Source organism: Mixophyes fleayi, chromosome 1 (assembly GCF_038048845.1).
Source record: "Mixophyes fleayi isolate aMixFle1 chromosome 1, aMixFle1.hap1, whole genome shotgun sequence".
NCBI lineage: Eukaryota > Metazoa > Chordata > Amphibia > Anura > Limnodynastidae > Mixophyes > Mixophyes fleayi.
The window spans coordinates 431622045-431649117 of record NC_134402.1 but is presented as its reverse complement, the minus strand read 5'-3'; the positions used below and the strand labels follow the sequence as shown (position 1 = coordinate 431649117).

Here is a 27073-nt window from a genome sequence, read left to right as displayed (position 1 = left end):
ATCCATCTATAGCCGTCACAGTAATGGGTGTTTTTAAGGTAATCACTGGTAGGGACCATTGATTTACTAATGATTTGGAAATAAAATTTCCTGCTGCTCCGGAATCAATCAATGCCTGTGACTCAAAGGTTTTGGTAGCACAGGAAATTGTAACATCAAAGGCGCAGACTTTAGATTTCATGGAAGATGGAGAGGACTCCAGGGACCCTAACTTCACCTCTCCAGAACTAGTTAGGGCCTGGCATTTCCCGATCTCTTAGGGCAAGAGCTGAGCATATGAGTGGAATCAGCACAATAGATACAGAGTCTATTCTTTACTCTTCGTTTCCTCTCCTCTGAAGATAATTTGGAACGTCCTATCTCCATGGGAATCACAGAGGGTGAAACTGGACGAAATTGAGGGTTAGAACGAAGAGGTGCTTTAGCAGAAGTTGTTTTCTCAGCCTCTCTTTCACGAAATCTCATATCAACACGATGGCAAAGAGAGATCAGATCTTCAAGTGACGAAGGAAGCTCCTGGGTAGTCAGTGCATCTTTAATTTTATCGGAGAGCCCCTGCCAGAAGGCGGCAACTAGGGCTTCAGTGTTCCACTGAAGTTCAGAGGCTAAGATCCTAAATTGAATGACGTACTGTCCTACTGTATGAGATCCTTGTCGCAGACGGAGGATGCTGGAAGCAGCGGAGGTCACACGACCTGGTTCATCGAACACACTTCGGAATGTAGCAATGAATTTGGCACTATCTTGCAATATTGGGTCGTTTCTTTCCCACAGAGGGGAGGCCCAAGCCAGGGCTTGTCCAGAAAACAAAGAGATAAGATAGGCCACTCTGGAACGATGGGTAGAAAAATTTTGAGGTTGGAGCTCAAAATGGACTGAACATTGGTTAAGGAAACCCCTACAAGTTTTGGGGTCCCCATCGTACTTTGACGGAGTAGGCAGGTGAAGCGTAGAAGCTGTAGACACCTGGGATGGCACTGGGGAAACGGAGGAAAGCACAGGAGCCTCAGTAGTAGCTGTTACTGTCTGTCCAGATGTTCCTTGGGAGGTTAACGATTGATAACACTGAAGTAACAGCTGTTGGCGGGCATCCTGTTGCTCCACACGGCTGACCAGATGCTGCAGCATCTCTTTGGCTGTAGGTTCCGTATCTGGGTCTGTCATGGCCTGATCTTACTGTCACGGGCACTAGGAGTCTTTACCCAGGGATCACCAGGTGGTAGGCTTACCAGAGCAATGTAGATGGTAATAGGGTACTCTGGTAGCTGGGTGATCACGGACCAGGAAGCAGCAGATGATGAGATGCTCAGGAAAGTCTATGACTAGCAGCACTGGTAATATGGAGGTAATAGTACACGAGGAACTGTAGGACAAGGACACGTGAAGGTAGTCAGTGGTCTGCGGTAGCAAGTTGTACCACTGCTATAGTGAGGAGGAATGTCCAACAGAAACGAGGAGGTGATGAGAGTCAGCGGTCTGCGGATAGCAAGTGGTACCGCTGTCTGAGTGAAGGAGTGGAATCCAAGTGGAGGTATCCGGGGAAGTCAGTGGTCTGCGATAGCAAGTTGTACCACTGCTATGTGAGAGGATACTGGAACAGGTGATACTGGAAACAGGGATCAGTGGTCTGCTACCAGCAAGTTGTACCACTGAATATATATGTGAGGAGGTGCACGGGGAGAGACTGCAACACAGGATATACACAGGCACCTTATATACGATCCACAGTAACATGCACAATATATATAAATGACTGAACAGGTCTGCAAATATAGAAAGTCTCTTGAAGTAGTCCAGCACAAGTTAACACAGTCAATGATGGCAATAGACTCAGCGGATAGCAGACTCCAGAGGAGAACCAACACAGTCCAGCAAGATATGCAATACACCAGCACAGTCAATGAGAAGTATGCATACCGTGGTTCAGAAGCAGGCAGTCAGATAGGAGTGCAGGGATACCTGAGCGGCAGGAGGCCGGCTGGATGAGAAGTCCCAGGATAGCTGAGGCAGCGGTCAGTAGGTGCAGCGCACAGATAAGTAGACCAACAGGGACACGAATCCACAGGAATCAGTAACACGTGGAACTGGACTCAAGGAGGACCCAGGAGAGTGGAGATGATCCAGCAGAGGAGTAGTTGATGAGATATAAATCCAATGCTGACAGGAGGGTAGACCTGCGGGACACGTGAAGGCGTGGAGAGCGGATCAGCAGTAGATGGGTGATAGCGCGGTCAGCAGCAGCAGGACTCTGCGGTACACGGAGGTAACCAGTAGCAACCAATAGTTGTCAGTAGCGATGGAACACGGGAGAGCAGAGTAGACCAGGAGCTGTTGATCACGGAGAGTAGCAAATGGCAATGAGAGCAGCAGTCTCGAGGAAACACAGGAGAGCTGAGAAGAGACTGCAGTGCACAGGGGCAGCGGATAGGAATCAGCTAACTTGTCACGATGATGAACACAGGCGAGTTGTAGGCTGGAGGCTGTAGTGCACGGAAGCAGCGGATAGACATCAGCTAACAGTCACGATGATGAACACAGGCGAGTTGTAGGCTGGAGGCTGTAGTGCACGGAAGCAGCGGATAGACAACAGCTAACAGTCACGATAATGAACACAGGCGAGTTGTAGGCTGGAGGCTGTAGTGCACGGAGGCAGCGGATAGGAATCAGCTCACGGACTTGATGAGGAACAGGTGAGTGGATGTAAAGTAACAGTTGGAGTGCACAGAGGCAGCGGGTAGGAACCAGCAAACAGTCACAGTGAAATATAATAGCGTGATGTGGATTAGAGGACTGTAGTGCACGGAGGCAGCGGATAGGAATCAGCAAACAGTCACAATGATAAGTAATAGCGTTGAAGTGGTTTGGAAGACTGTAGTGCACGGAGGCAGCGGATAGGAATCAGCTAACAGTCATGATGATACAAATGATGGTAGAAGTGGTATGGAACCACAGAGGTAGAAGTGGTTTGGAAACCACAGGAATCAGCAGCGCTGAAAACACGAGGAATACAGGAACACCTTCAGAGACTCATAGGGAATGAGACTCCAAGATCAGGCAATGTGGTGTTGACCACAGGTGCTTAATATAGGGAGTGTTGCCTGATCTGCCAATTGAGTTAAAGGGACCTACACTGAAGTATAGGAAAGGGCTGCGCATGCGCAGACCCTCAGGATGGAGGACGGCCACGGTTCCTAAATGTCCGGGAAGAGGCACTCACAGTACGGTGAGTGACACTCAACTTATCCATTCTCCCATTCATTCCATTCATCCATTCTCCCGTTCATTCCATTCATTCATTCTCCCGTTCATTCCATTCATCCATTCTCCCGTTCAATCCATTCATCCATTCTCCCATTCATTCCATTCATCCATTCTCCCGTTCATTCCATTCATTCATTCTCCCGTTCATTCCATTCATCCATTCTCCCGTTCAATAAATTCATCCATTCTCCCGTTCAATCCATTCATCCATTCTCCCGTTCATTCCATTCATCCATTCTCCCATTCCCCCAAATAACATAATGCCATAGACAGATATCGAAAGAACATTTGAACGTTCAATCTCTATTTTGGCTACATCAACATGACAGACATTTGCAATACAATATTGCTTCCATTGCTTTTTATTGTTCATTATTTCATTTCTTACTTTTGTCAGAATTTTGTTTCTAAAAATCTAGTATTGGTGAACAATACATTTTGACCAATGTGTATAAAATCCTCACTATTTTGGCATTTTGGTTAATAAAACCCACTGGGTTATCTCCATCCTAGTACAATCAAAGTAGACAATGATTGGACGGTAGACAGTAATATTTTGTTTATTTTAGTGAATTTTTCTGCAAAGAAAACCTAAGCCAACATTTACAATATTTTCTTTTAATGTATTCCACATATCACATATGCTCCACGTGTTCCCCCAACCAATTGAGTAATGTACTGGAAGAAGAGAAAATGTGCATACAAGTTAAGGTTAACCTCAGATGTAAGAGAATTAAAAATACAATGAGAAAAACTTACACAAGCTTTTGTTCCAAAATGTCTGACAACTTCCTGTCAAAGGATGATGTAAAAGATTTTGTTTCAAATATCAAACGATATTCAAGTATCAAACTTTACTATTGCTGATGGTTGTGCTATCATGTTGTTAGAAGTTTTACCTACAAAAGATCTTTAAGTATTAAACGGGATGTATAATAAAAGGGGGCTTCTATCCATGGGGCAGGCAGAAATACAGACTGAAGATAAATCCCTCACACTGGACTGCAGAGACTGAATAAATATTCTCAAGCTAGGTTCTCCCAGCAGTGACTAAAACACAAGGCATAAAACACAAACGTCTCTGTCCTGTCTCACGTATGTTTATACGGATGTCAATAGCTGGCAGAGGACCTGGAGATTCCTTTGGAATATATCTTTCTGTATCCAGTGATCTCTCAAGTGCCACATATTTTCAGAATTTACTAACACACTGCTGATCTCTGGAGTGCGGTGGGGGGAGACGAAGCCATGACCTTACTTTGCAAGACATATTTAATGTAACTATCTCATTGCAGTGTGTTTCCTATTTATGTTTAAAAAGGGGACTTTTCCTGCTGTTTAAAACAAGAGATTCTCTTACTGATGGAAGTTGCAAAATGCAAAGGTTGTTGATGAAATGGAAGCATTAGATGTACCTACAAGGTGGAGTTATTATCTATGTAGACTTTACAAGGCTAGCTCTACTATTTTCTAACTTTTAGCCTTTTGTATGCTTGCAGCTAGACTACTGCAATGTACTCTACAGAAGACTTCTGGATAACAAGAAAGCAATGTCGACAGTCACTATGTATACACATAAAGGTCTACAATCATAATGTCGACACAGTTAACAGTAGAGATGGTCACTGACCCCCGTGTTTTGGTTTTGTATTCGGTTTTGGATCTGGATTACCTTCATGTTCTGGTTTTGGTTTTGGTTTTGCAAAACCGCCCTTGCGTGTTTTGGTTTTGGTTTTGGTTTTGTTTGGTTTTGTTTTGCTATTTTGAAAAAAATAAAACATTTTTGGTCTAAAATAACCTAATTTAGTGCTCCACCAGTTTCTTAGATAAGTGAGGTAATTCTAAAGCTAATAAATTATGAAAAAAAACAGTTTAATCCCTGGTAGGCCGTCCTTAATTCGAACACTTGTCTGCAAATTATACAGACAAGCCTGGTTGTCTACCTCCTCCATATTTGATTATTGGCAATGTAGCCATCGTCTTTGGGTGTATATTACACCCTCCACTTGTAGTTAAGTATTAAAAAAAGCAGCCTGTATAGACTGTGGAACTAGAAAGTAAAATTAAATGGACCACGGTAGTTTGGTGGCTATCTATGCCTCCCTGGCCTTCACTTGTAGTTCAATATAAACAAAGCAGCCTGCACAGACTGTGGAACTAGAAATTCGAATAAACAAAGAAATTGACAAAGGCAGTTTGGTATCTGTCTGCATCAGATCCCCTCTCCACTAGAAGTAAAATAGAAAACTATTCAGCCGTTATATAATCTAGAATATAAATAGAAATTGAGAGGCAATTTGGTATCTGTCTGCATCATAATCATCAACATCCTCATTAGCGCCCTCGTCACCTCCACAAATCTCCCCCTCATCCTCTTCTATTTCCAAAGTGGCACCCTCAATTTGTGTATCACCGGCTACACTCGGGCTGTTCAGGTACACATCAGCAGAACTGATGAAAGGGCCCTTCTTTATGGGTACATTAACAGAATGCTCACGATTAGACATACCACTGTTGGATGGACTCTCCACAGGGATTGGTGTCATTTGTGAATCAGAGCAAACATTATCCTCTAATGCCTTACTGTTATCTTGCAGCTCATCTTTGACGTGTAACAGTAGTTGTGTACCAATTATAGGCTCGGTAACTTTTTGGGATCTGCCACTAATAGCCAAAGGTGAAGGCCTCATTCTCTCTTTGCCACTGCGTGTTTAGAATGGCATGTTGGCAATTTTTTTTTTTATCAGCAGTTAACTTTTCCTCAGTTACACTTCTTTTTCGCTTCAACACAGTAAATTTTGTTTTGGTGTGTGTTTTTTGGACTGATTTCAAAACACTGTGTAGTTTGACATCGCCTTGCCCAGATGACGTACTGGGAACACTACCATCAGGACTGGTGACAGAACCTGGTTGCTCATTCTGCTCATATGTGGACTGCTTTGAATCCATTCTGAGCCCAAAGCACTTGTAGTGCTACAAATTAATTGGTAGATACTGCTGACAGATAGTAATTTTCACTGCCAGAAATATTTATGCACAATTATGGGGGACACCCCAAAAGCACTGGGGAGTGCCAAATATTGATAAAAAAACAACTCCTCTATCCTCCTCTCTTCTCTAGCGATTTTTGATAGCTCAATTGGAATAAGAATATTGTATTCTCTGTCCCTTTTCTAATCAGCCTGTGTCTACACCCTGCTCTCTCCCTCTGTCAAATGGCGATGGATTGCTGTGGAGGCGTGTATTTATAATCTTGAAGTATCGCGAGATCCGAGTCCCGAGATCCGTCAACGTCACAATGACGTTCGGCCTCAATTTGGATTTGGAGCGGGCGGGAGAGTACCGAGCTACTTGGCTCGGTACTCGGATAGGCGATATTCGGATGGATTCGGTTCTCGGGGAACCGGACCCGCCCATCTCTAGTTAACAGGTCGACAGTCAGAATGTGTACATGTTCAAAATGTCAACGCAGTGAAAAGGTCGATGTGTGAAATGTAGACAGGATTGTAAATTCGACAGTCAAAATTTCAACATGAAGCACTGTATTTAAAACAACAACAAATATAAAATGAAATAAAAAAACAAACAAACTGAAGAAATGTAAAAAAAAAGGACCATGGCTACTCCCCAAACCAACCCCCTGGTGCTGCCAGCCTAGACTGGCACTAGAAAAATTGGGGGGACACAAATTGTGGGGCTTGGGCTGGTATCACTATAGCAGGTAAAACCAGCAGCGTGGGGTCCCCCTGCCACAATGTGAACTAACCCTGGGCTGGTCAGCATGGGGCTAGATTCCCTAGGGAGATCGGGTTTGCAAAAAAACCCACAAAAAACGCACACAACCCCCACTAGGTGTACCCAGCCCCATGCTGAAAGCACTAGGGCTCTTTCCACACCTGGGGTTGGGTGAGGGGTAATAATAAGCCCCGGCAGCCATGGGTATGCTGGTGCTTGTAGTACTATAAACACCAGCATGCCCAATGTCTTTATGGTAGCCAGGGGCTGGTTTGATCTTATGGCATGGGGAACCCAGGCTGGCAAAGCCGGGTGCTGGTAGTAGTGAAATCAGGGGAACTCATATACTTTTTGTGCCCACAATTTTCTAGTACCAGCCTAGGCTGGCAGTACTACGGTTAGTTAAGCTATTGGGGGGGGGGGGGGGGGGGCACACCGTTTATTATGTTTTCTTTTTACTTGTATTGCCATTTTCAATATAGTGCTTTATGTTGACATTTTGACTATCAACTTTATAACTCTGTCTGCATTTTGCATGTCAACCTTTTAACTGTTGACATTATGAACATGCACACATTCTGATTGTTGACCTTTTAACTGTGTCGAACATTAGGACTGTCAACCTTATGATGTAGATATTGTTACTATCGACACTTTAATGTCAACTTTTTATACCCAACCCCAAGAAAGCGCGGTGGAAAAAACCTCAGAAAGAATTTTGCATAGTTTTTTTCTGGCCAGGAGTTTATAAAGATGTAGCTGACTACTGTTCATTCTGCCCTAGATGTCAATAACATGTTCCTAGGCCACATTATAAAAGTCAGGTTGTTCCGTTACCCATTATTAAAGTTCCATTCAATAGGATAGCTATGGATTTACCTCTAATAAAATCTGCTCGGGGTCATCAATATGAATTACGCTACCAGGTACCCAGAAGCGATCCCGCTATGACAAAAGCTATTGCTAGGGAACTGGTACATGTCTTTAGCAGAGTAGGGGTATCTAAGGATATCCTCACTGACCAGGGTACCCCGTTTATGCCCAGAATTATGAAAGAGTTGTGCTGCCTGTTTAAGGTCCCTCAGCTGAGAACCTCTGTGTATCACCCGCAGACTGATGGCTTAGTAGAGAGATTTAACAAAACTTTAAAGCATATGATTGGGACTGTTTGATACCTTCTTGTTACTGGCCATTAGAGAGGATCCACAGTCCTCCACGTGATTCTCACCCTTTGATTTGCTGTATGGGAGACACCCTAGGGGATTAGTGGATACTGCAAAGGAGACATGAGAGGGGCAGCCCAGTCCCTATAAAACTGTGATTGAACAGGTTTCCCAGATGCAAGAAAGAATATCTACAGTGGTGCCAATAGTGAGAGAGCACCTAGAGCAATCCCAACAGGCACAACAAAGGGTGTATAATGTCATAATGCCGAAGTATGCACCTGTTCTCTCGGGGACAGAGGGCTTATTTTAGTGCCCACTGTAGAAAGTTAATTTTTGGCCAAGTGGCAAAGACCATTTGAATTAATGGAAAAAGTGGGGAAAGTTAATTACAAGGTATAAATCTACCCCATTTCACCTGGTAGCTGCTATACCTCTGGTTCCGGAAGTAACAGTAGCTAAAATCCTCTCAACTGCTCAACAGGGTGAGGCTAAAGAGGTTTTACATAACAAACAGACTTATTTTGGATGTTCCTGGTAAAACAAGTCATTAGACACGACAGTCACTGTTAAGGATAATCTAAAACCCAAATACCAAAAGCCCAACAGGAATCAGTGTCTAGCGAGATCAAAAAAATGTTGGAGTTAGACGTAATTGAAGAGTCACATAGGGAATGGTCAAGTCCGAAGGTGCTCATCCCGAAACCAGACAGAAGGTAACGCTTCTGCAATGATTTCCGTGAGTTAAATATAATGTCTAAGTTTGATGCCTGGTGTGGATGAGCTCATTGAAAGGCTGGGAATGACATGGTACTTAACTGCTAACAAAAGGGTAATGGCATGTGCCGTTGACAGACATAGAAAATGAGAAGACAGCTTTCTCTGCACCAAAAAGGCTGTACCAATACAGAAGGAGGTTACCATTTGGGTTACAGGGGGCGCCTGCTACCTTTCAGCGAATGATGGACAAAATCTTTAGACCCCATAGACAATAAACGGCTGCTTACATGGATGATTTAGTCATCCATAGTCCTGATTGGCAATCTCACCTACCCAGGGTACAAGCAGTATTGGACTCCATCCATGAGACATCGTCAACAGCCAACCCCAAAAAGTGTTATTTAGAGATGAAGGTGGTGAAGTATCTGGGGTACACTATGAGAATACCACCCTTAGCTGGGATGTTGTACAGACAAATGCGTCAAATGAAGGAATAGATGCAATGTTTTCCCAAAATAAAGATGGTAAAGAACATCCTCTTTAAGCAGAAAATTAAATGCACGAGAGAAATTATGCCATTATCGAAAAAGAGGCTCTGGCAACTAAATGGGCGCTGGAAACGTTAAGGTATTACCTGTTGAGACGAAAATTAAACTTCATCACGGATCATGTCCCGTTAAAATAGACGTCTGGAAATAAAGACTACAAAATAACCAGGTGATTTTTGGCTCTGCAAACTCATAATTTCTCTGTAGAACATAGTGCAGGAAGCCAACTGACCAATGCATTGTCCCAAGTTTATTGTTTAGGGACCACTATTGTCGAAAAAGGGGGGGGCTACTATTGTTCCACTCCGCAGGTCGAAACAAGGGGGGGGGATATGTGCCATAAGCACTGGGAAAGTCAACGTTTTAAAGCACCAGGGAAATTGTGTGTGAAGAGGAGCTTCCCACAGTTGTCTTCAGTTGTAGGAAAAGCTGGTAAGGGTCCCCGGGGTTATGCATGGAGAGAGAAAGGTGGGCTCCATACATACTCCTTTTCTGGGTCTTCTAAATTACCTGTATCAGTGGTGGCTAATCAGGAGTTGCACCTGTGTGGTTCTGGTAAATGACTGCAAAGCAGCTCATTCAGTCTCTCATTACCTGTAAAGGAGGCAGATGGCTCCTGAGAGATACTGCAATTTATGATCTGTAAGTTCTTTTGTTTTGTATATTTGGGGGCCACTAGGTCCCTCACTTTAGAGAGGGAGTGCCTGTGCATTAGTGAGAAGCCCGATTGTAAGGATTTCTTTATTTTATTGTTTTATTTTCATGCCAGTGAATTAAACTAGCTTTAACCAAAACACTCCACTGGTGCGATTTATCTGGCTGAAGTGCACCCGTCTAACCCCAGGAGACAGTATCCCTAACCTCATCTTATGACAAGTACTTTATACATATATTTTGTAACAGTCAAAAAAACAAAACATAAAGGACGGTAGAAATGAGTTTTATTTTGTAAAAAGTTAAAAAATGAATATTGTACAAAAATAAAGTTTGTAGAGAACTTTGGTTGAGTAACACAAATGACTGAGACATAACTCATAGGTGAAATTTAAACTTTCGAATAAGCAAATCGTTATAGCTTCATACCATTTTGGAAGAAAATATATGATAATCACAAACTTTACCCTTTTTTTCCCAGAGCATAAAACAAGACACACGACTCAGAAGACAAGCTGGACCTCAGTTCAATAAACAAAAAAACTGATTAAAGAACGTTCAAATCTTAATTGTGATTTAAAATGTGATTTAAAATTTATATTTTGTATCCTCTAATTATGAGCTTATATTGTGAAGCTCGCCAGCTCGCCACAATTGCAAGCTCTATTGGTAGCTTTGTACAATTTCTACATTGTTCTTTGTTCAAATAGGATTTATTCTTTACATCTGCAGCTGGATGTTACTTTAAAGGACGAATAACAGTATGAAAATAAGTTATTGTTTAAAGGCAGCAGGTTTGACAGTGGAATTAAGCTTAGAAAAAACCCATTTCATTATGTTCTAGAGCATAGTGAGATGTACTGGATGCATTTACTGACAAGTCAGAAGAGCTCTCTTTAGTCATAAAATTATTTTAGAAGTTGAAATCCATAAACTGCCGTACTTGTGAACCTTAGGTTGATCCAATGGATTATTCAGAGACCATCTTTAAAACACATACAGCAAGGCAGCAGTTGAACCATTGCAATTTTAACATGGAAAATAGGAATATATAGCTATTTTTTAATAAATGTATAGGAGGATAGCATTTACATGTTTGTGCAATGCTGTGATAAATCCTTTTTGTAGCAATGATTTCCTTTAAAATACAGGTAAACTTGCAACCAGTCTCAGAACAAGTCTGCAATTTAAAAAATAAATAAATCTGACATTTTTATGAAGGTTTGATGTATGCACTGTATTTTAATTCAAAGGAAATATTTGCAAAAAATGTTGTGCATCTGTGCTTTAGAAAACCAGCTATATATTATCAGCTGATCATACAATATTTCAATATTAAATATTCTAATATATTGCAAGTATTTCAATCACAGAACCAGTCTCTACTGAATATAATGGCCTCTACAAATGTCTCTTGGCCCTGGCCCGGCCTTTTTCTGAATGGGAATCAAACAGCACTGAATTATTTTCCTTCTTTCATAAAATGAATAACTTTTGTATAAAAAACAAACATAATTTTCAGGGTATTCTTACGGAACGGACAGACAGTGAATTATTCAATGGTGACATCAGACATGATTAGATATTAGACAACATGTGGTTTGATTCTAGAGCATTGAAAAATTGGTGAGTCAGCTTTAAAAGACACAACTGTTTGATAGCTATCCAACCAAACTCTAACCTGGTCAACCTGGTGGCTTTACTTACTTAGAGAGGGCACAATAGGTTTGTCTACAATTGCAAGTTAATGTGACATTTAAGAGTGTAAGGCCAGACCTGGAGTTGCGGCTTTTGCCCCACACTCCCCAGACCGCTTTATCATATACCCAGGATTACCATAGGTTCCAAATCCCACGGCATGCCATCTGTATTCTATATATACATGGGGAAATTATTCAGCCCTAATGCTGGATTATATGTTTATAGTATGCAAATAAGTTTAGATGACAGTTTGTTTCATTTGCAAAGTTTAAGCAGAATTAATGACGTGGTACGGGAGCAGGGTGCTGCTCCCACAACTGTGTGGCCTTCTCACAAATCCCGGCCTGAGTATGGCCATTACCACTTGTCTATTGCGCATGTATTCTCTGTATAACACATATCTTTTAAGCCCTTGAGCCACAAAAAGGTAAATTATTATGTGCTGGGTTAAAAGTGCTACCTGGGACTTTTCAATCTATGTTGAAGTTAGTAGGGCAGCTAAGGGCAAGAAGCCATCTAATGACAGCATTAGGAAAATTTTGAAAACACCAAACACGTGGGAGTCAAAGCCCTATTCTGAAAGGAGAACATTTGTTGATTTTTTCCCTCTCTCATCACCAGATAGCATTAGTAATGGAAGCCAAGAAAGGTTGAAGATTGTCTTTTCGCCATTATCAATTAATAAGCCGTCTATTATAGTGGAGCAAAAATGACAAACAACACAGGCTAAGCAAAGCTAGAATCTGATTGGTTAATACATTTTCAGTTTAACAGGTCACAATTTGTTCTTCAGGTGAGCCAGGATTTCACCAGGTCAGTACATCCTCCCACAAATACTCATCTCATGTGAGAAGGATATTTTAAGTAACCTTATCAGGAGGATAGTATGTAATGTTCTTTTTTAATTTAAAATAAAAAATGCTTCACAATACAATTTTAAAAAAATAATCTGGCCCCTGTCTAATAATTGCTTAACTCAGGAGGCTGCAATAGATTAGGGGCTTGAAAAGCTCATTACTGGTCATCACTCTCACTGCTCAAATGGTATAATAGGAGAATTTATGGAGAAGAGGAGGTGGAAAGAGTAGAGAACTGCTCAACGTGACTCAGAAGCCACAGACTGGGCTATTTACATAGTGTGGCCACAGAGTGAGCCTTTGGCTACCAGAATATGTTTTTGCTTATTTCGATAGTGACAACATGTTCCTTAATGTCAGGAGCTGGCTGGCAAATTTAAGCCTGGGGACGAGACTTGGCTTAGCCGCCTATTAGTAACAGTTAGAGGGAAAAATGTAGGTAGTCCAGTGACCTAGCCAAGGTAGCCCTCTATGGGACCGGCCTAGGGGGCAGATGCCTCCCTATCCCACCAGCCCCTGCTTAGTGCTGTACAAGCTGACATCTTTTTTTCAGGAACATAAGTCTCTGTACCAGTGGAGCTTGCACTCTAATTTCCCTACTACAGAGACACACATGCACACGCATCAATTCCATCTGAAGATAATTAGCCTCCCACTAGGTCTTTGGACTGTGGGAGAATAATTAACCTGGAGGAAATCTATATGAACATTGAGATAAATTGAAAACTCCTTGAAGACAGCTCCCTGGTCGGAATCAAATCTAAGACCCCGCTGGCAGCAATACTACTAATGCTTGTGGACTATTAAAAAAAATCTTCATGTAAATGAACGGACTGTAGGTGTATAAACTAAAAGCAGTGACATCGGTATTACATGACAATTTATGCAGTTCATTTCCTGTAATACACATTTTATGGACAAAGTAGGTAATGAAATTTGTTCAATGTTTTGCATTAATCTAGCTCTGTAATTAGTTTAATTGTAATCATACTTTATGCGAATTTGAAAAAATTGTGAAGCATTTTCCTATTTGAAATAAATACAAAGAAAACAAAAAGAAAACCCAAAACAACAAAAACACAATCTAGCCCCCTAACAGGTCCACAGGTCCACTTCAAGCCGAGAAAACAAAGGGTAAAGTATGTGATTCTACAACTACCAAACATACATTTGCTTGCATCTGTCCCATTGGAGAGAGCAAGCTCCGCTTTGGCACCATCAAAAGAGAAATTGCAATAAATAGGAAAAAAAAAGAAACATTCATAACTGGACTGTAATAAATAGCAATAACTTAATTCTCAATAAATATCTTTTATATTCATGTATCTGAGTGAGTGGATGCATGGCATCAAAGTAGTCTGCTTGGTCTCTTGGACCAATTACCAATGTACTGTAAATAAAAAAAATAATAAAAAATCTTCTGTAAACCCCAAAATATGTTTAGGTTTAGTGTTCAGTTGATTCCTAACCCTGGGTTTCAAAGCAGCCCTCAAAGAACCTCCAACAGGCCAGGAATTCACAATATTGTTTGGCCACATTTGAGTTCACTAAATGCAATCATTTGAAGGTATAGCCATAGGGCCTATTTTCAGGGATTTCCCTGAGCACTGGGACAATATGAAGGCATCTATTTCTGGCGAGCCAGGCCTCCTTCGATAACAGTTGGCCGGTCTGGGACTCAAATGGATAAAATATGGTTATTTATGGTCATACAACATTTGCCCAATTTTTCACATACTGGCTTATTTATTGTATAACTAATTTATAAAAAGGACAAAAGTGGAACTCTGTTAGGTTTGCATAACATGGTATAAATGGCAGAAACTGTCATAACCCATAATGGCCAAAATTTAGGTTAGATCAGTCTAGCGGATGTTACGATGTCCATGCTTGGACAGACCAGGATGTTTCCGATGCAGAGTACCCAGGTCTATGCCCCATGTAACCATATATCTGTGTGGCCCAACCACTTAGAACAAATGATCTGATATTTTGGGGCCCAGATAGAGTATCTGAATGATGACCAATAAACTGTCGGACATGGATTGGGATGAGTTGTCATTCTTGGCTAAGAGCTGGTGGAAGCCAATATGGTTTAAAGCCCATCAGAATTGCTGCATATATGGACTAACAAAAGCTAAGCCCGGTTTGGTTGATCTGGGTTACAACAGGTTTCTGCCATTTGAGCATGTTACTAACCAATCGTATCTGAGTTCCACTTTCGCCCCATTGTCCATTAATTCTGGGGCAAAAACCACACTTATTTAGTATGCTATTCAATGGAAATGACATTATGGTTTACAGTTCCTCATAGTTTGTACTTAGAAAAGTATTTGGTACAACATGTCAATGGACTTTAGGTGAGCAGAAGTAATGTGTACTATAGTAGCAAATATTTTAATTAAACCCCAAAATACAGAGCTAATGGATTATGTAATACACTTATTTTTGTTGAGCAAAAATATACAGAAATAAAACCTGACATGCACGATGTATAAATGCCTGTGTTTAAAAGCTGGTTATTGACTTTTCCAGTCAACACTGCTGGTGAGTCATATCATATATATATTGGTGAAAATACATCCTCCCTACAAGAGCATTGTCTGGCTTCAGTTGTTGATATTACTCTTGCAGAGGTATTTTTTTTTAACTCTTGCGCCTGCTGGACAAATGCCCCAACAGGTTTCAATGACAGCTCCATGCCCAAACATCCTTGGTCCTCTTCTCCACTTCTGTCCTCGGGAGACCGCAACGGGAATCTTGATCCCTTCTTTTGCCTTATTTCAGGAATGCGATGCACACTGCCACATGGCCATCCACAAACGAAATCAAATACAGCCACATTTCTTAGCGGAATGTTGTTTCAAGGTGTGGTAAACTAGATTGTCGTCCAGAAACGAAACATCGTCATCGAATGAAATTGGCCTACAACATGCTTGTTTCACTTTGTCATTAACCAACTTTTTCTTGATCGTCAAGTTTTTTAGAATTTGGTCGTAAGTTGTCTCTGGGTTATTGCAGGACCCACTGCAGTACCGAAACTTAAGTTCTTCCTTGGCTTCATAGCCCAAGCCCAAGTCTGTCACGTTCAAGTGTATCTCCCTAAGGACGCAACCTTTGTTTTTTCGCTTTCTGTCCTTGCCTGTTTTTTTACTGGAATTCTGAGTGTTTGTTGCAGCAGCGTGTCTCCCTCTGTCTCGTCTGGAGAGAGTTTGCTTGTTGGATGACCTCCGAAGTCTTTTTATGGTGTCTTGAATAAATTCCAAAACATCGTCAAACTGATCTGGATAGTCATCAGGTATTTCAGCTGCATTTTTTTAGGGGGGAGAAAAAAAAAAGACAAAAATAAAATTAAAATATCATGCCACAATCAATTGGAAAGTTAAAGCTATGCTCAAATGCCTTAATGACAGGGGCAGCTAATTGCTTTGTTATTTGTGACTAGAGAATAAAAATAGTTTAAATTCCAAATTCCTTTATGTAATGCTCATCATACTGGCAAAAACTCTCTCCACGTGGATCAAGTGTAGGAGTATTACTTTAAGCATACTCTGAATGCACATGATTGTGACAATCAAAAAATAAAATGATTTTTAGCATTTCAATAAAGAAATGAAGATAGACAAGATTAACTTTATACAGAATTCTGAAATCAATACACAACAGTAAATGATTGGTACAAAGTAGGGGACAATCAGCAAATACAGAACAATAAAAGGCAAAATACAGATTATTCAAGAAGCATTCATGCAATATTAGAATGAATATTGTACAGGATACATAATAGCTAAGGTATATAACAATTCTCATACAGTATCTGCAAGAGTCTTGATGCAACGATACACAGGTGGATGAGGTTGGAGCAGACAAGACAGAAGAAGAGATCACGGAGGTTGTGAAACCTTACAATATAATGGGGAAGGGCAAGAGAATGAGGGCAGAGGCAGGCTGTGCCAGTGATAGTGGAGTTTTCTGGGAGACTGGTAAGCTTTGATGAACAGGTGGGTTTTTAAGGAGTGTTCAAAAATTTCGAGGCTGGCGGAGAGTCAGATTGGGCGTGGATGTGCATTCTATAAATGGATAAATCCAATAGATTGTAAGCTTGCGAGCAGGGCTCTCTTACCTCTCTGTATGTATTACCCAGTACTGCTTTATCACTGTTTGTTCCCAATTGTAAAGCGCTACGGAATCTGCTGGCGCTATATAAATAAATGATGATGATGATGAAAGTAGCACAGGAAGTAGGATGTTCTCAGTGGGGAATTGAAGTACTGGTCATTGGCAAAGCAGGGAGTATAGGAGGGAGTGTGGAGTGAGATGAGATTAATGATGTAGTGGGGGGAGGGGCAAGAGGGCTTTGTAGGTGAGGGTGCAGCATTTTAATTGTATTCTGTAAGGAACATAAAATCAGTGAAGAGATTGGCAGAGTGGGGAGGCAGAAGTGAAGCGGAGGGAGAGGATGAGTATCGCTGCTGCGTTGAGGATGGGTTTAAGAGGGGGAAGACATGTAAGGTAATCCAGTGAGGAGTAGGTTGCAGTAGTCAAGGAGGGAGATGAGAAGAGTGGGAGAGAACATCATGGGTGAGAAAGTGTGTTATCCTGGCAATGTTTCCAAGGTAGAAGTGATAGGATCGGGAGAGAGACTGGATGTTGGGAGAGAACCAGAAGTTGGGTCAAGCAGTGAACATGAAGAAAAGGGAGAGTAGTCAGGTCTACAGTGAGAGGTGGGGGAGTTGGAGACTGTACGGTGGAAGATGAGCTTTGCTTTAAACATATTTAGCTTTAGGTAGCATTGGGACATACATGAAGAGAGAGACAGCAAGATACACAAGGAAGGAGAGAAGGTGAGGGATTGGGGAGGGAAGATATAATGGCCTGCATCCAGAACTCACAGTATGATGCTGTTTTTTTGACCCGCACCTTAATGAATCCCACCAGTAACGGAGACAATGTCACTATGCAAATTATGACAAACAAGTTACTAAAAATAGGATTTGTCAGAGTGTCAAAAACAAAGATGCACCAAGCTACTGCGGAAGAGGCTAACTTTCATTAGCCTTTGATCCATGTATTCATTGCTAGTCGGACAGAATGCCAGATGCAGGGCAAGCTAGAGGCGACAAGGAGGAGACCAAAACAAAAGCTCAATAAATAAACTATAACTATTTCTGGAACAAATTGCTGTCATGAACTTATTAGAATAGAAAATTTTACTGTATAAGTGACAAATAAGTCTAAAGCCGAAAATCCTTTTTAAATTAAATGGATGTCAATTTTTGGAAATCATACCCTCTATAAGGAGTGCCACTGCCCTCAAGTAATTAGGTGGAAGTCTATCTCCCAGAACCCCCTGTACTCTCAATGTCTCCAACAGATCTGACTGTATATAGAATGTTGGAGAAACATTCAAACTTCTAGACACAGGATGTGTGTAGAGCAGGTGGAAACTGATTGGCTGGTTAGAGACTTGTCTAATCAGGTGGCAACTTCACGACTTAAATCTCTACTAGTCCAATATTCACAGCCACTCCAATCCACTAAGCTTTGAATCTTCACGACTTCATAAATACAGGGAACATTGACAGTGACATCACCTTAACTGTGAGATCCAGGGGAAAGAACAGGTAGGCTTTATCTACAGAGGGAAATATCCAAAAGTGGACACCCCCATTGATATGCAAGGGCTGCTGAGCATTCAGTGATAAGTTAAAATGTTGCAATGGTAAAATGTAGTCAGAGTTATTTATATTTTTAAATTGATGAACCTGTGCTGCATATATTATACATTTTTGAGATTCTTCAGTATCCAAATGATGATCACTGATGTCCTTAGGCAGTCAGGAGGTTCCAATTGCCTTAATATTCTCCAACTGATTTCTAAATACCAAAACCAGCACATTTCTGGTAACTGGCAGGTCTACTAACATCTAAGATGTCTTTCTCTTTTAAATAACATGTTTGTATTTATTCAAACTTCAGCATGATCTTCGAGCTATGTAGAATAACCAAACCAGACACAAGACGAGACTAATATGCACACTGCTAAAATACACCCTTAGTCTGAGTCAGGCGTGCAGTTCAACAGCCCGTCTAATCAACATTATACAACAGACAATATATTGGCATTAATTAAAATTTGATGATTTATTGTAATATAATACGGGTAACACAGTGGCTTAGTGGTTAGCACTTCTGCCTCACAGCACTGGGGTCATGTGTTTGATTCCCAACCATGGCCTTATGTGTGTGGAGTTTGTATGTTCTCCCTGTGTTTCCGTGGGTTTCCTCCGGGTGCTCCGATTTCCTCCCACAGTCCAAAAACGTACTGGTAGGTTAATTGGCTGCTATCAAATTGACCCGTGTGTGTGTGTGTCTATTAGGGAATTTAGACTGTAAGCCCCAATGGGGCAGGGACTGATGTGAGTGAGTTATCTGTACAGCGCTGCGGAATTAGTGGCTCTATATAAATAGCCGATGATGATGATATAATTATACTAAAAAAACATGTGTCCTATTAGATTGACAAAAACCACTCATTTTTTTGAGTATGTTTCTGAAGCGAGCACAGTGCTTATGGCTATAATTTACCATTTATGGTAAATACCACCTAAATTAAATTGGGCAATACAGGTCATCTACACAACACTCTGTAGTACCTAATTTTCACTTAGGAAATGAGAACATGGCACTAATCAAGCACCAAAGACAAAAAAAGGAAACGGTATAAATTACTTTTATTAGGAACCTCTTTCTCCTCCCCTCCAACCCCACCCCACAGAATATGCGATAATATCTGCTTCATCAGGAGCGCAACTCATTTTGAAAGTATTTACATGATGGAATTTATGTTGGTTACCACAGCCATGACAGTAGTACCACTGTCCTGCAATGTATCCATCACCGTGTGTAATACGTTAGATAAATGTAGAGGAGAAAAAAAATGACTTGAACTGCAATCATTCACAATACAAACCTGAACTACTAGATTTTATATTCTTTAATGCAATATACAGCATTGCTGGCTAGATTGTAGGAATGTTCTGTGCTTGATACACACTATGTAATGAAGACCACATGAATACCATATGTCTGATGACTGATCCACACAATGAATTATGGCCGTGTTCCAAGTCTCTTGGTATCATATCAATACATTCCATCAGTAAATAAAACAATTCTCGTTATTGTAAAAGTGTTACTGGTGAAAAACCTCAGTCTTTTGTACCCGAGATATTTTGCTCTTATGCCAGAAAGGTGACTGGTGTACATATGGAATGACACAGATTCACCCACTAATATACCAGAAGAATTTTTAGCGCACTTTAATTCTAATTCTGTAGGATGCAAAGGGAGGTCACAGTTTTTGTTAATTATGTGCTACAGCTGATGGTAAGTGCATTATTTTGCTCTAGAGGGTTTTTCAATAGGTTTCTTGTTGAGCTTTAAGGGCAAGAAGCCAAATACAATCTTTTAATGTTTTACCTGGGAGCAAATGGAATATTTCCCTGTCTTAGTAGTTTAAAGCCTGCATAGCCATGTTGTTGTTCTGTGTCCGAGGGGGTTTCAACCTAAGCCAGATTCAATCTTTTACTGATTACAGCTTAGACTATGGGGCTCAGGGGCGGGCTGGTCCGGGGGGCATCGGTCCCCCAGGCCGCTTGATCAGACAGCTATTCGGGCCGCCCCCCCTCCCGTGGACAGATGCGGCGCCGTCCGCATACACTGAGTATTACCCAGCGCCCAGGCGGCTGCATCACATTACACTCAATGCGGCCGCGTCATCCAATGAAGGGGTGAATGATGGCTCATTCATTGACACCCTGTGCCCTGCCTCTCCTCCCCCCCAATACCAGCCCACTCTCAATATGATTGGGGTAGCCCCAATCAATCAAATACACGGGAGCCTCAATCTCACTGGGAGGCTCCAGTGAAGTAGGTAAAAATTAGTAAATATATAACTAAATATTAATTAATAGATGTGTGTGTATATATATATATATATATATATATATATATATACACACACATATTTAAATTAATAAATCTGTAATCAAAATTTAAAAATAATAAATATATATATATTTTTATATACTGGTAGCTTGCCCACCAATACAATGGGAGCTTCCAATACAGTGGGAGGCTCCCATTTAGGCAGGGCATGAAAAACACCCACCCCTGCAGCCATTATTGAAGAGAAGAGCAAAGCCACAGTAAGAAGAAAGAAAGAGAGAAATTACAATCACTTTTAATAGGGTAAGTGTATGTTCAGTTTTTTAATATTATCTTTTTAATCTTTAATGTAAATTTTTTTTTATTTTTTTGTGTATGTGGGCGAATAGATAATCATACAAATAGTGTAGTGCTATTTGTATGATGATCTCTTACTAGTGCTTGATCAATAGGTTCCCCCAACAGGGGTTATCACCAGCGATAACCCCATTAGTATTTTATGGAGCAAAACCAAGTAATTTTGCTGGCAAAAACATCAGTTTTTTAAAGCAAAATGGCTTCTTGCACTTTGATAAATCAGCCCCTGGGTTCAGTACTGTAATAGAACATTATTATATAATATATTGCTAAACCCCCTCCCCCCCTTCACGGACGAGCAGGCAAAAGCATGTAAACATGTATGTAATGTAATCAAAAACTGGTGTCATAGTGTCAATGTTTTTGGTTGTTTATTTTTTTATTGATCATATTTTAAATGTGCTTTATTAAAATAATTTTTAATATAGTGTATCAATTGTATTTGTAATGTGCTTTATCAATGCTATTTTGATGTGCGGTATTATTGCTAGTTTTGATGTGCGTTATCAATGCTGTTTTGATGTGCGGTATCATTGCTAGTTTTGATGTGCGGTATCATTGCTAGTTTTGATGTGCGGTATCATTGCTAGTTTTTATGTGCGGTATCATTGCTAGTTTTGATGTGCGGTATCAATGGTATCTTGAAAAACAATTTGACTAGACTAAAAAGTGTATGTGGAAGGTTTATTGTGGAATTTTTTTTTGTGGCTTTGTTCTGATTTCAAACATTTGGAAACCCCCACCCTTAAAAATCCTGCATTTGCCCATACATATGGGCTTGATCTTGATTCTGAGTGTTTGTTTAAGTACAATGCAGTGTATTGTATTGTCAAAGATTGCAAGTGTGAAGCAGTATAATGTTGTTTACTCTTATTTCCATAACCTATTATTACCCATATTTTTATACTGGTCTGCCACTCACAACATTTTTTGTAAAGTTTGTTTATGCATTTATATGTTTTTGGTTACATTATTTATTTTCAGTATTTATAATAATAAAGTAGTGCCGATTAAGTAACACTAAAACAGCCTCTTTTTATCTTATGAAATATATATTGTACCGAAAAACAGCTTTAAGGCTGGGCCGCTACTTATGGGCCAGTGCTGTGTGCTTGCCCCCCGGGCTAAAGTCTGCCAGCCCTCCCCTGATGGGGCTGATGCAGAATGGACTGCAACATAGGAGTAAATTACACTTAAAGAGAAAAAAAAAAGGAGCACGGAAGACGGTCATATTTCGCCCACACACAGAGCTGTAACATCATACGCCCACCTCTGCATCAGTAGCCTATATGCCTGATTTATGATGAGTCATTGCTATTAGCGAGTATTTGCACCTGCTCTTTAGAAGATACAAAAGATACGCCCCATAACAAACGTTTCTGCAGGTCTTCACGAGCCACATTTGCATAAACGCCCTTCCCCCCTTCAACCCTCCGGGAAAAGGAAAGCGTAAGTGACAGAATCACACAAGCCTGTTGGTGGAGAGGTCACATGGTTTTGAACTGGGTTGCTCTTATATAATTGAAGCCTATAGACGCAGAATAATTGGTGCCTCATTTACAGTTAGTAGCAATGCAAGAAAATGAACACATTTGCACCTTGGCAAAACCATATTGCACTGCAGGTGGGGAGGAGGGGGGCGGGGGGCAAATTTATAATGTACGGATATATTTACAGTTGGGAGAGGATGTGTCCTGACTCAACTCTAAATCTCAGGGTAAAAATAAAGCTGTCCAGTATTTGTGTGCTACATCCAAAAGCAGACAGTATTTTATAGTATAGTTGTACCCCTTGTATTGCAACATGGTTTATCCAGGGGGAAATGTTCTCTTTTTCTTGCTTTTCTCTTAACTCTAAATGAGTCTCTCAGTGCCTTAGACCACAACCTATCAGTCACACCTATTAGACAGAGCATTCTGTAGCTTGGATGGTCCTGTCCAGAGACGGAACTAGCGAGCTGTGGGCCCCGCTGCAGGGGGGCGTGGAGGAGGGAACAGGGGCCCCTGCCCCTCTGCATGTGTCCTGCAGCAGGCCCCACTATCTCCATGGGCCCTGGTGCATTGCACCTGCCGCACCAATGGCAGTTCCACCACTGGTTCCGTCACTGAGCAGCCACTTCTACACCATTTATCCCGATGGTCCATCTCTGCTGCCCCTAGGCACAGGTCTACTCTGCCTAATGCTAAACCTGGCTCTAATTCTAAGGGGTAAAGTTATCAAGCTGCGAATGTCTGGCGGGTTTGAAAAGTGGAGATGTTGCCTATAGCAACCAATCAGATTCTAGCTGTCATTTTGTAGAATGTACTAAATAACTAACTAGAATCTTATTAGTTGCTATGGGCAACATCTCCAGTCTTCAAACCGGCCAGAAAATCGCAGCTGATAAATTTACCCCTAAGTGTTGAACAGGTCATGACTAACACTTGGTTTATTTACTTGTGGTCATGGTCAATCCAGCATTCACAATTAGGGAAGTGTGGCCATCAGCCTTAACGTAGGTAAAATCATGTGTGTGAGTGATGGGTGTTTAGCCTATTGTCTTCTTTATCTGTTAACCAATAAGACAGGAGGGGAGTGGTTTAGTTTTATATAGGTCTTTGTGCTTCAGCAGTTCTCTCTCTCTCCTTCCGGATTCCTCCCGCCCACCTGGCAGTTATTTGGTTTTTATATGTTGTTTCGTTTAGGTGGGAGAGCAGTGCAGTCGGTAAGTTTGCACATGGTGCTTGGGTTATCTCATCATAGGTCACTACTCCCCCTTTGGATTGTGTTGACATCACATGTGTTGGGTCCAGTGAGTGGGACTCTGGGCCAGTATGTTGAATATTTTACTGGCGGTTATATGGGGGGGTGTAGTCTTGCCGTTGGACAGATATTTCGCACCGGCCAATAGATAAGGTATGATCCTGGGTTGGTGGTACTATGGTCTGACCTTTCCACCGTTATTGGTTTTGTGTTTGCTGACTGCCCTGCTCTTGTCCTCCTTTCAGACCCTTTAGGTTTAATATTAAGTCATTTAATAAATACTATTTTTTATTCCAAGGTTAATTTGGTGTCCGTGTCTTTATTGATATTTCTTCTGGTATTATGGTAAACTCCAAGAACTTCCACACTATGCATTTTAATGCTTTGTTCACCCCATAGCGATCCCTACAGGAGATGAACTGTTAGGAGCGTTTATCCAGAAGCCGGACGCAGCTAATGCTGAAGTACAATAAATGCAGAGTAAGTCACATGGTATGCTGTATATTTAGAGGATGTAACCTTATCTTATTACTGGAATTCATTATGATTCAGTAGCAATGAATAAGTGAACCTATTGCCCTGACCTTCCGTCCTAGTATTACTTTGCATGTCCCACTGTTTACGTTATTTTGGCTTAATTAGCCCTCAGGAACTACACTCAGCAATGCAGTTTGACTATGCCTTTGAATGACAGAAGTGACAGAACAGGTGCATTGCAGTCTAAGCCCAGTGTCCTGTATGCAAAAAATCCAAAGACATCACCAGTGCAGAAACCGATCTGCAGAGGGCAGACCACGGCTTAGGTCTCTGGTTATAGTTGCTTGCAAATGTCTAAATTTGGAGTACTAGCACTGAAGACACGTCATGCAGGTACTTACACATTCTGCCCCATGGACATACACCACCATCAGACTAAATTAATTTTCCAAGTCACAAAAAAACAAAACAGCGGAGTCTGAACTAAGACGAAGGTAATCACCAGACAGCAGGTTTGCAAGTCAAAAGAACGGCTGATGTTAGTTCAAATAATAGTCATCTCCGATGTCGCTAGGAGCTTTTCTGTGTACAGGCAGCATACAAATGTGGATCAAGTTATTCACCCGTCCTATTGACATTCATTGTGTCCTGTTTGCTTGATTAACCCTTCCACGTCCATACTGGAAGTCGTGCTCTCAAGACATTTCTACTCCATGATGCATTATCTGAATTGGTTTTCTGTGTCCTTCCTCTATCCTGCCTGAGATGCATTCAGATCTTTGGTTCTTGCCAAAATCTGAAACTGATTTTTTTTTATGGCCATGAAAATGGCAGTCCATCACCTGTCAGAGAAGCATAGATCTTTAAAACTGAAAGCCTAAAGCCCAGAATAACTCTGAATACCAGGATATCGGATATCACCAGCACACAATGCAAACTCTTCTGTTTCAAGTTCATACTGAATGTTGCTGAGTGAGGTATGTTACACAAGATTCCACACTTTAGGTTCTGTGCTGGATTTCAGAGCTAGGTACTAAAGATATCCTGGTTCAGAGAAGACTGAGAAAATTCTGTGTCATGGAAGATACTGTGGAATTGACCATAAAATTGTGTGATATCTTTCACAGATATTTGTTTTGATCAGCTTCATGTTGTCACTCAAATGACAAGGATGAGCCCCCAATTTGGCTATATATGTAGGTCGGCAAAGTGGAGAGCCAGCCTTTTGGCTTGTAGTCCGAGTAGGGTCCATTTAAGAGAAAATGGTGCTCTGTGTATAAATCATCAGTACAATTTCACATTTCTCATTGATAATACGCATCCCAATTGCCAGTCACATTACACATACCTCATGAATGACTTCATTGTAGAGATCCTGTTGCACAAACCTCCTACTGTTTTTTATTTTTAACTTTGAGATGCAGAAGGTTGCTGCACTAAGACTATATACTCAAGGGCAGCTGTAAATCCACCTGTGGAATGGTGCTAAGTTCTGTGTTCACCAGAAGGTGAACCTAGTTTAGGCAGACCTCAAAATAGTGATCTATTGATCACTTTTAGGAACACGAATGGGGTAAATTTACTAAGACTTCTAAACAGGAAAAGTGGAGGTGTTGCACATAGCAACCAATCAGATTCTAGCTATCATTTAACTAATGCATTCTAGAAACGGATAGCTGGAATCTGATTGGTTGCTATGGGTAACACCTCCACTATTCCTGTTTAGCAGTTTTAGTAATTCTACTGTCAGGTGGCCTATTGGCTGATAGAGTGCAGGAGGGGGGAAACAGCACTAATTTTTCAACTGAAGAAAGCAACTTTTGCATGCACTCTTGAAGCACCAGACAATTGCCCTCCTCAATACAGCTGGTTCCTGGTTGTGAGTTGTTGTTGTCTGTGGACCAGACCACCGTGATCAGAATGATCCAGTTGATTTGCACTGGATCACTCTCTGGCATCACGCTCATCTAAGCGCCACACACGGATGATACCGCATTTGGCCAATTTGTCACTATTGGCCAGCATAAGATACAATATTGCACAAATAACTGTCTGATTGGTTGCTCTAGACTACAATACATGCGCTATGTGTGCCGTGTTATCAAGTAGGCCTCCTGTTATAATTATATGCTGAAGACATGCTTTCAATTGGGAATATTTCTTAATATAGGCACAAGTTAAATGACTAATGGGTGGAGAAAATTTTGCTACAGTCATTGGAGTCGGTGACTTTTCCAACAGTTTGATCCATCCAACCACTCTTCTATTCAAGTAGTTTAACAGGAAAAGCACATAAAACCAGACCCTTAACAGGTGCAAATATAACCACCTCTTAGAGTCTTATGGCTGAGACTTGTGTGAGCCCTATAAATCTGTCCGTGGCAGACGACATGTAACATCATATAAGCCGGTAGAGGTTAGAGGAAGATCAGAAACCGTATATATTGTATACATTGATAATACCACATACTGGGAGACTGTGATAAAACATCTGCAGTTGTTCTATGACTTCTATCAAACAAAAACAAGCATTTAACCATGAAGAGATCACCATGATAGTATTATAGTGTTAAAAAAATATCTCAAACAAGGTGATTTTCGTTTAACTCAGAGTCTAGGAAACCTAGATAGATCATACTTGCCAACTCTCCCGGAATGCCCGGGAGACTCCCGAAATTCGGGTAGGTCTCCCGGGCGAGCAGGCAAATATCCAGCATATAGCATCTGCTCCTTAAAATGACGCGATTCGAGGTGAATCGCTGCATTTTGGCCCCCCCCCCCCGCCACAAAAATGACATTTTGTCACAGGGGCAGAGCCAAAATGACGCAAATTACCGCGGCCCGCCCGTCCCGCCCATCAACCACACCCCCCTGGCTGGGATCTCCCGGAATTAACTTACCAAAGGTT

General features: G+C 41.2%; 1 protein-coding gene across 1 annotated transcript in view; it reads right to left on the bottom strand.

Annotated features, from left to right (window-relative positions):
* Positions 1-10407: 10407 nt before the first annotated feature.
* The window catches only part of GDNF (glial cell derived neurotrophic factor), a 35486-nt gene continuing 18820 nt past the window's right edge, over positions 10408-27073 (bottom strand). The window contains exon 3 of the mRNA XM_075184227.1: positions 10408-15946. Coding sequence (XP_075040328.1) covers positions 15468-15946 — 479 coding nt within the window. The 3' untranslated portion in view covers positions 10408-15467. The remainder of the gene's footprint in view (positions 15947-27073) is intronic.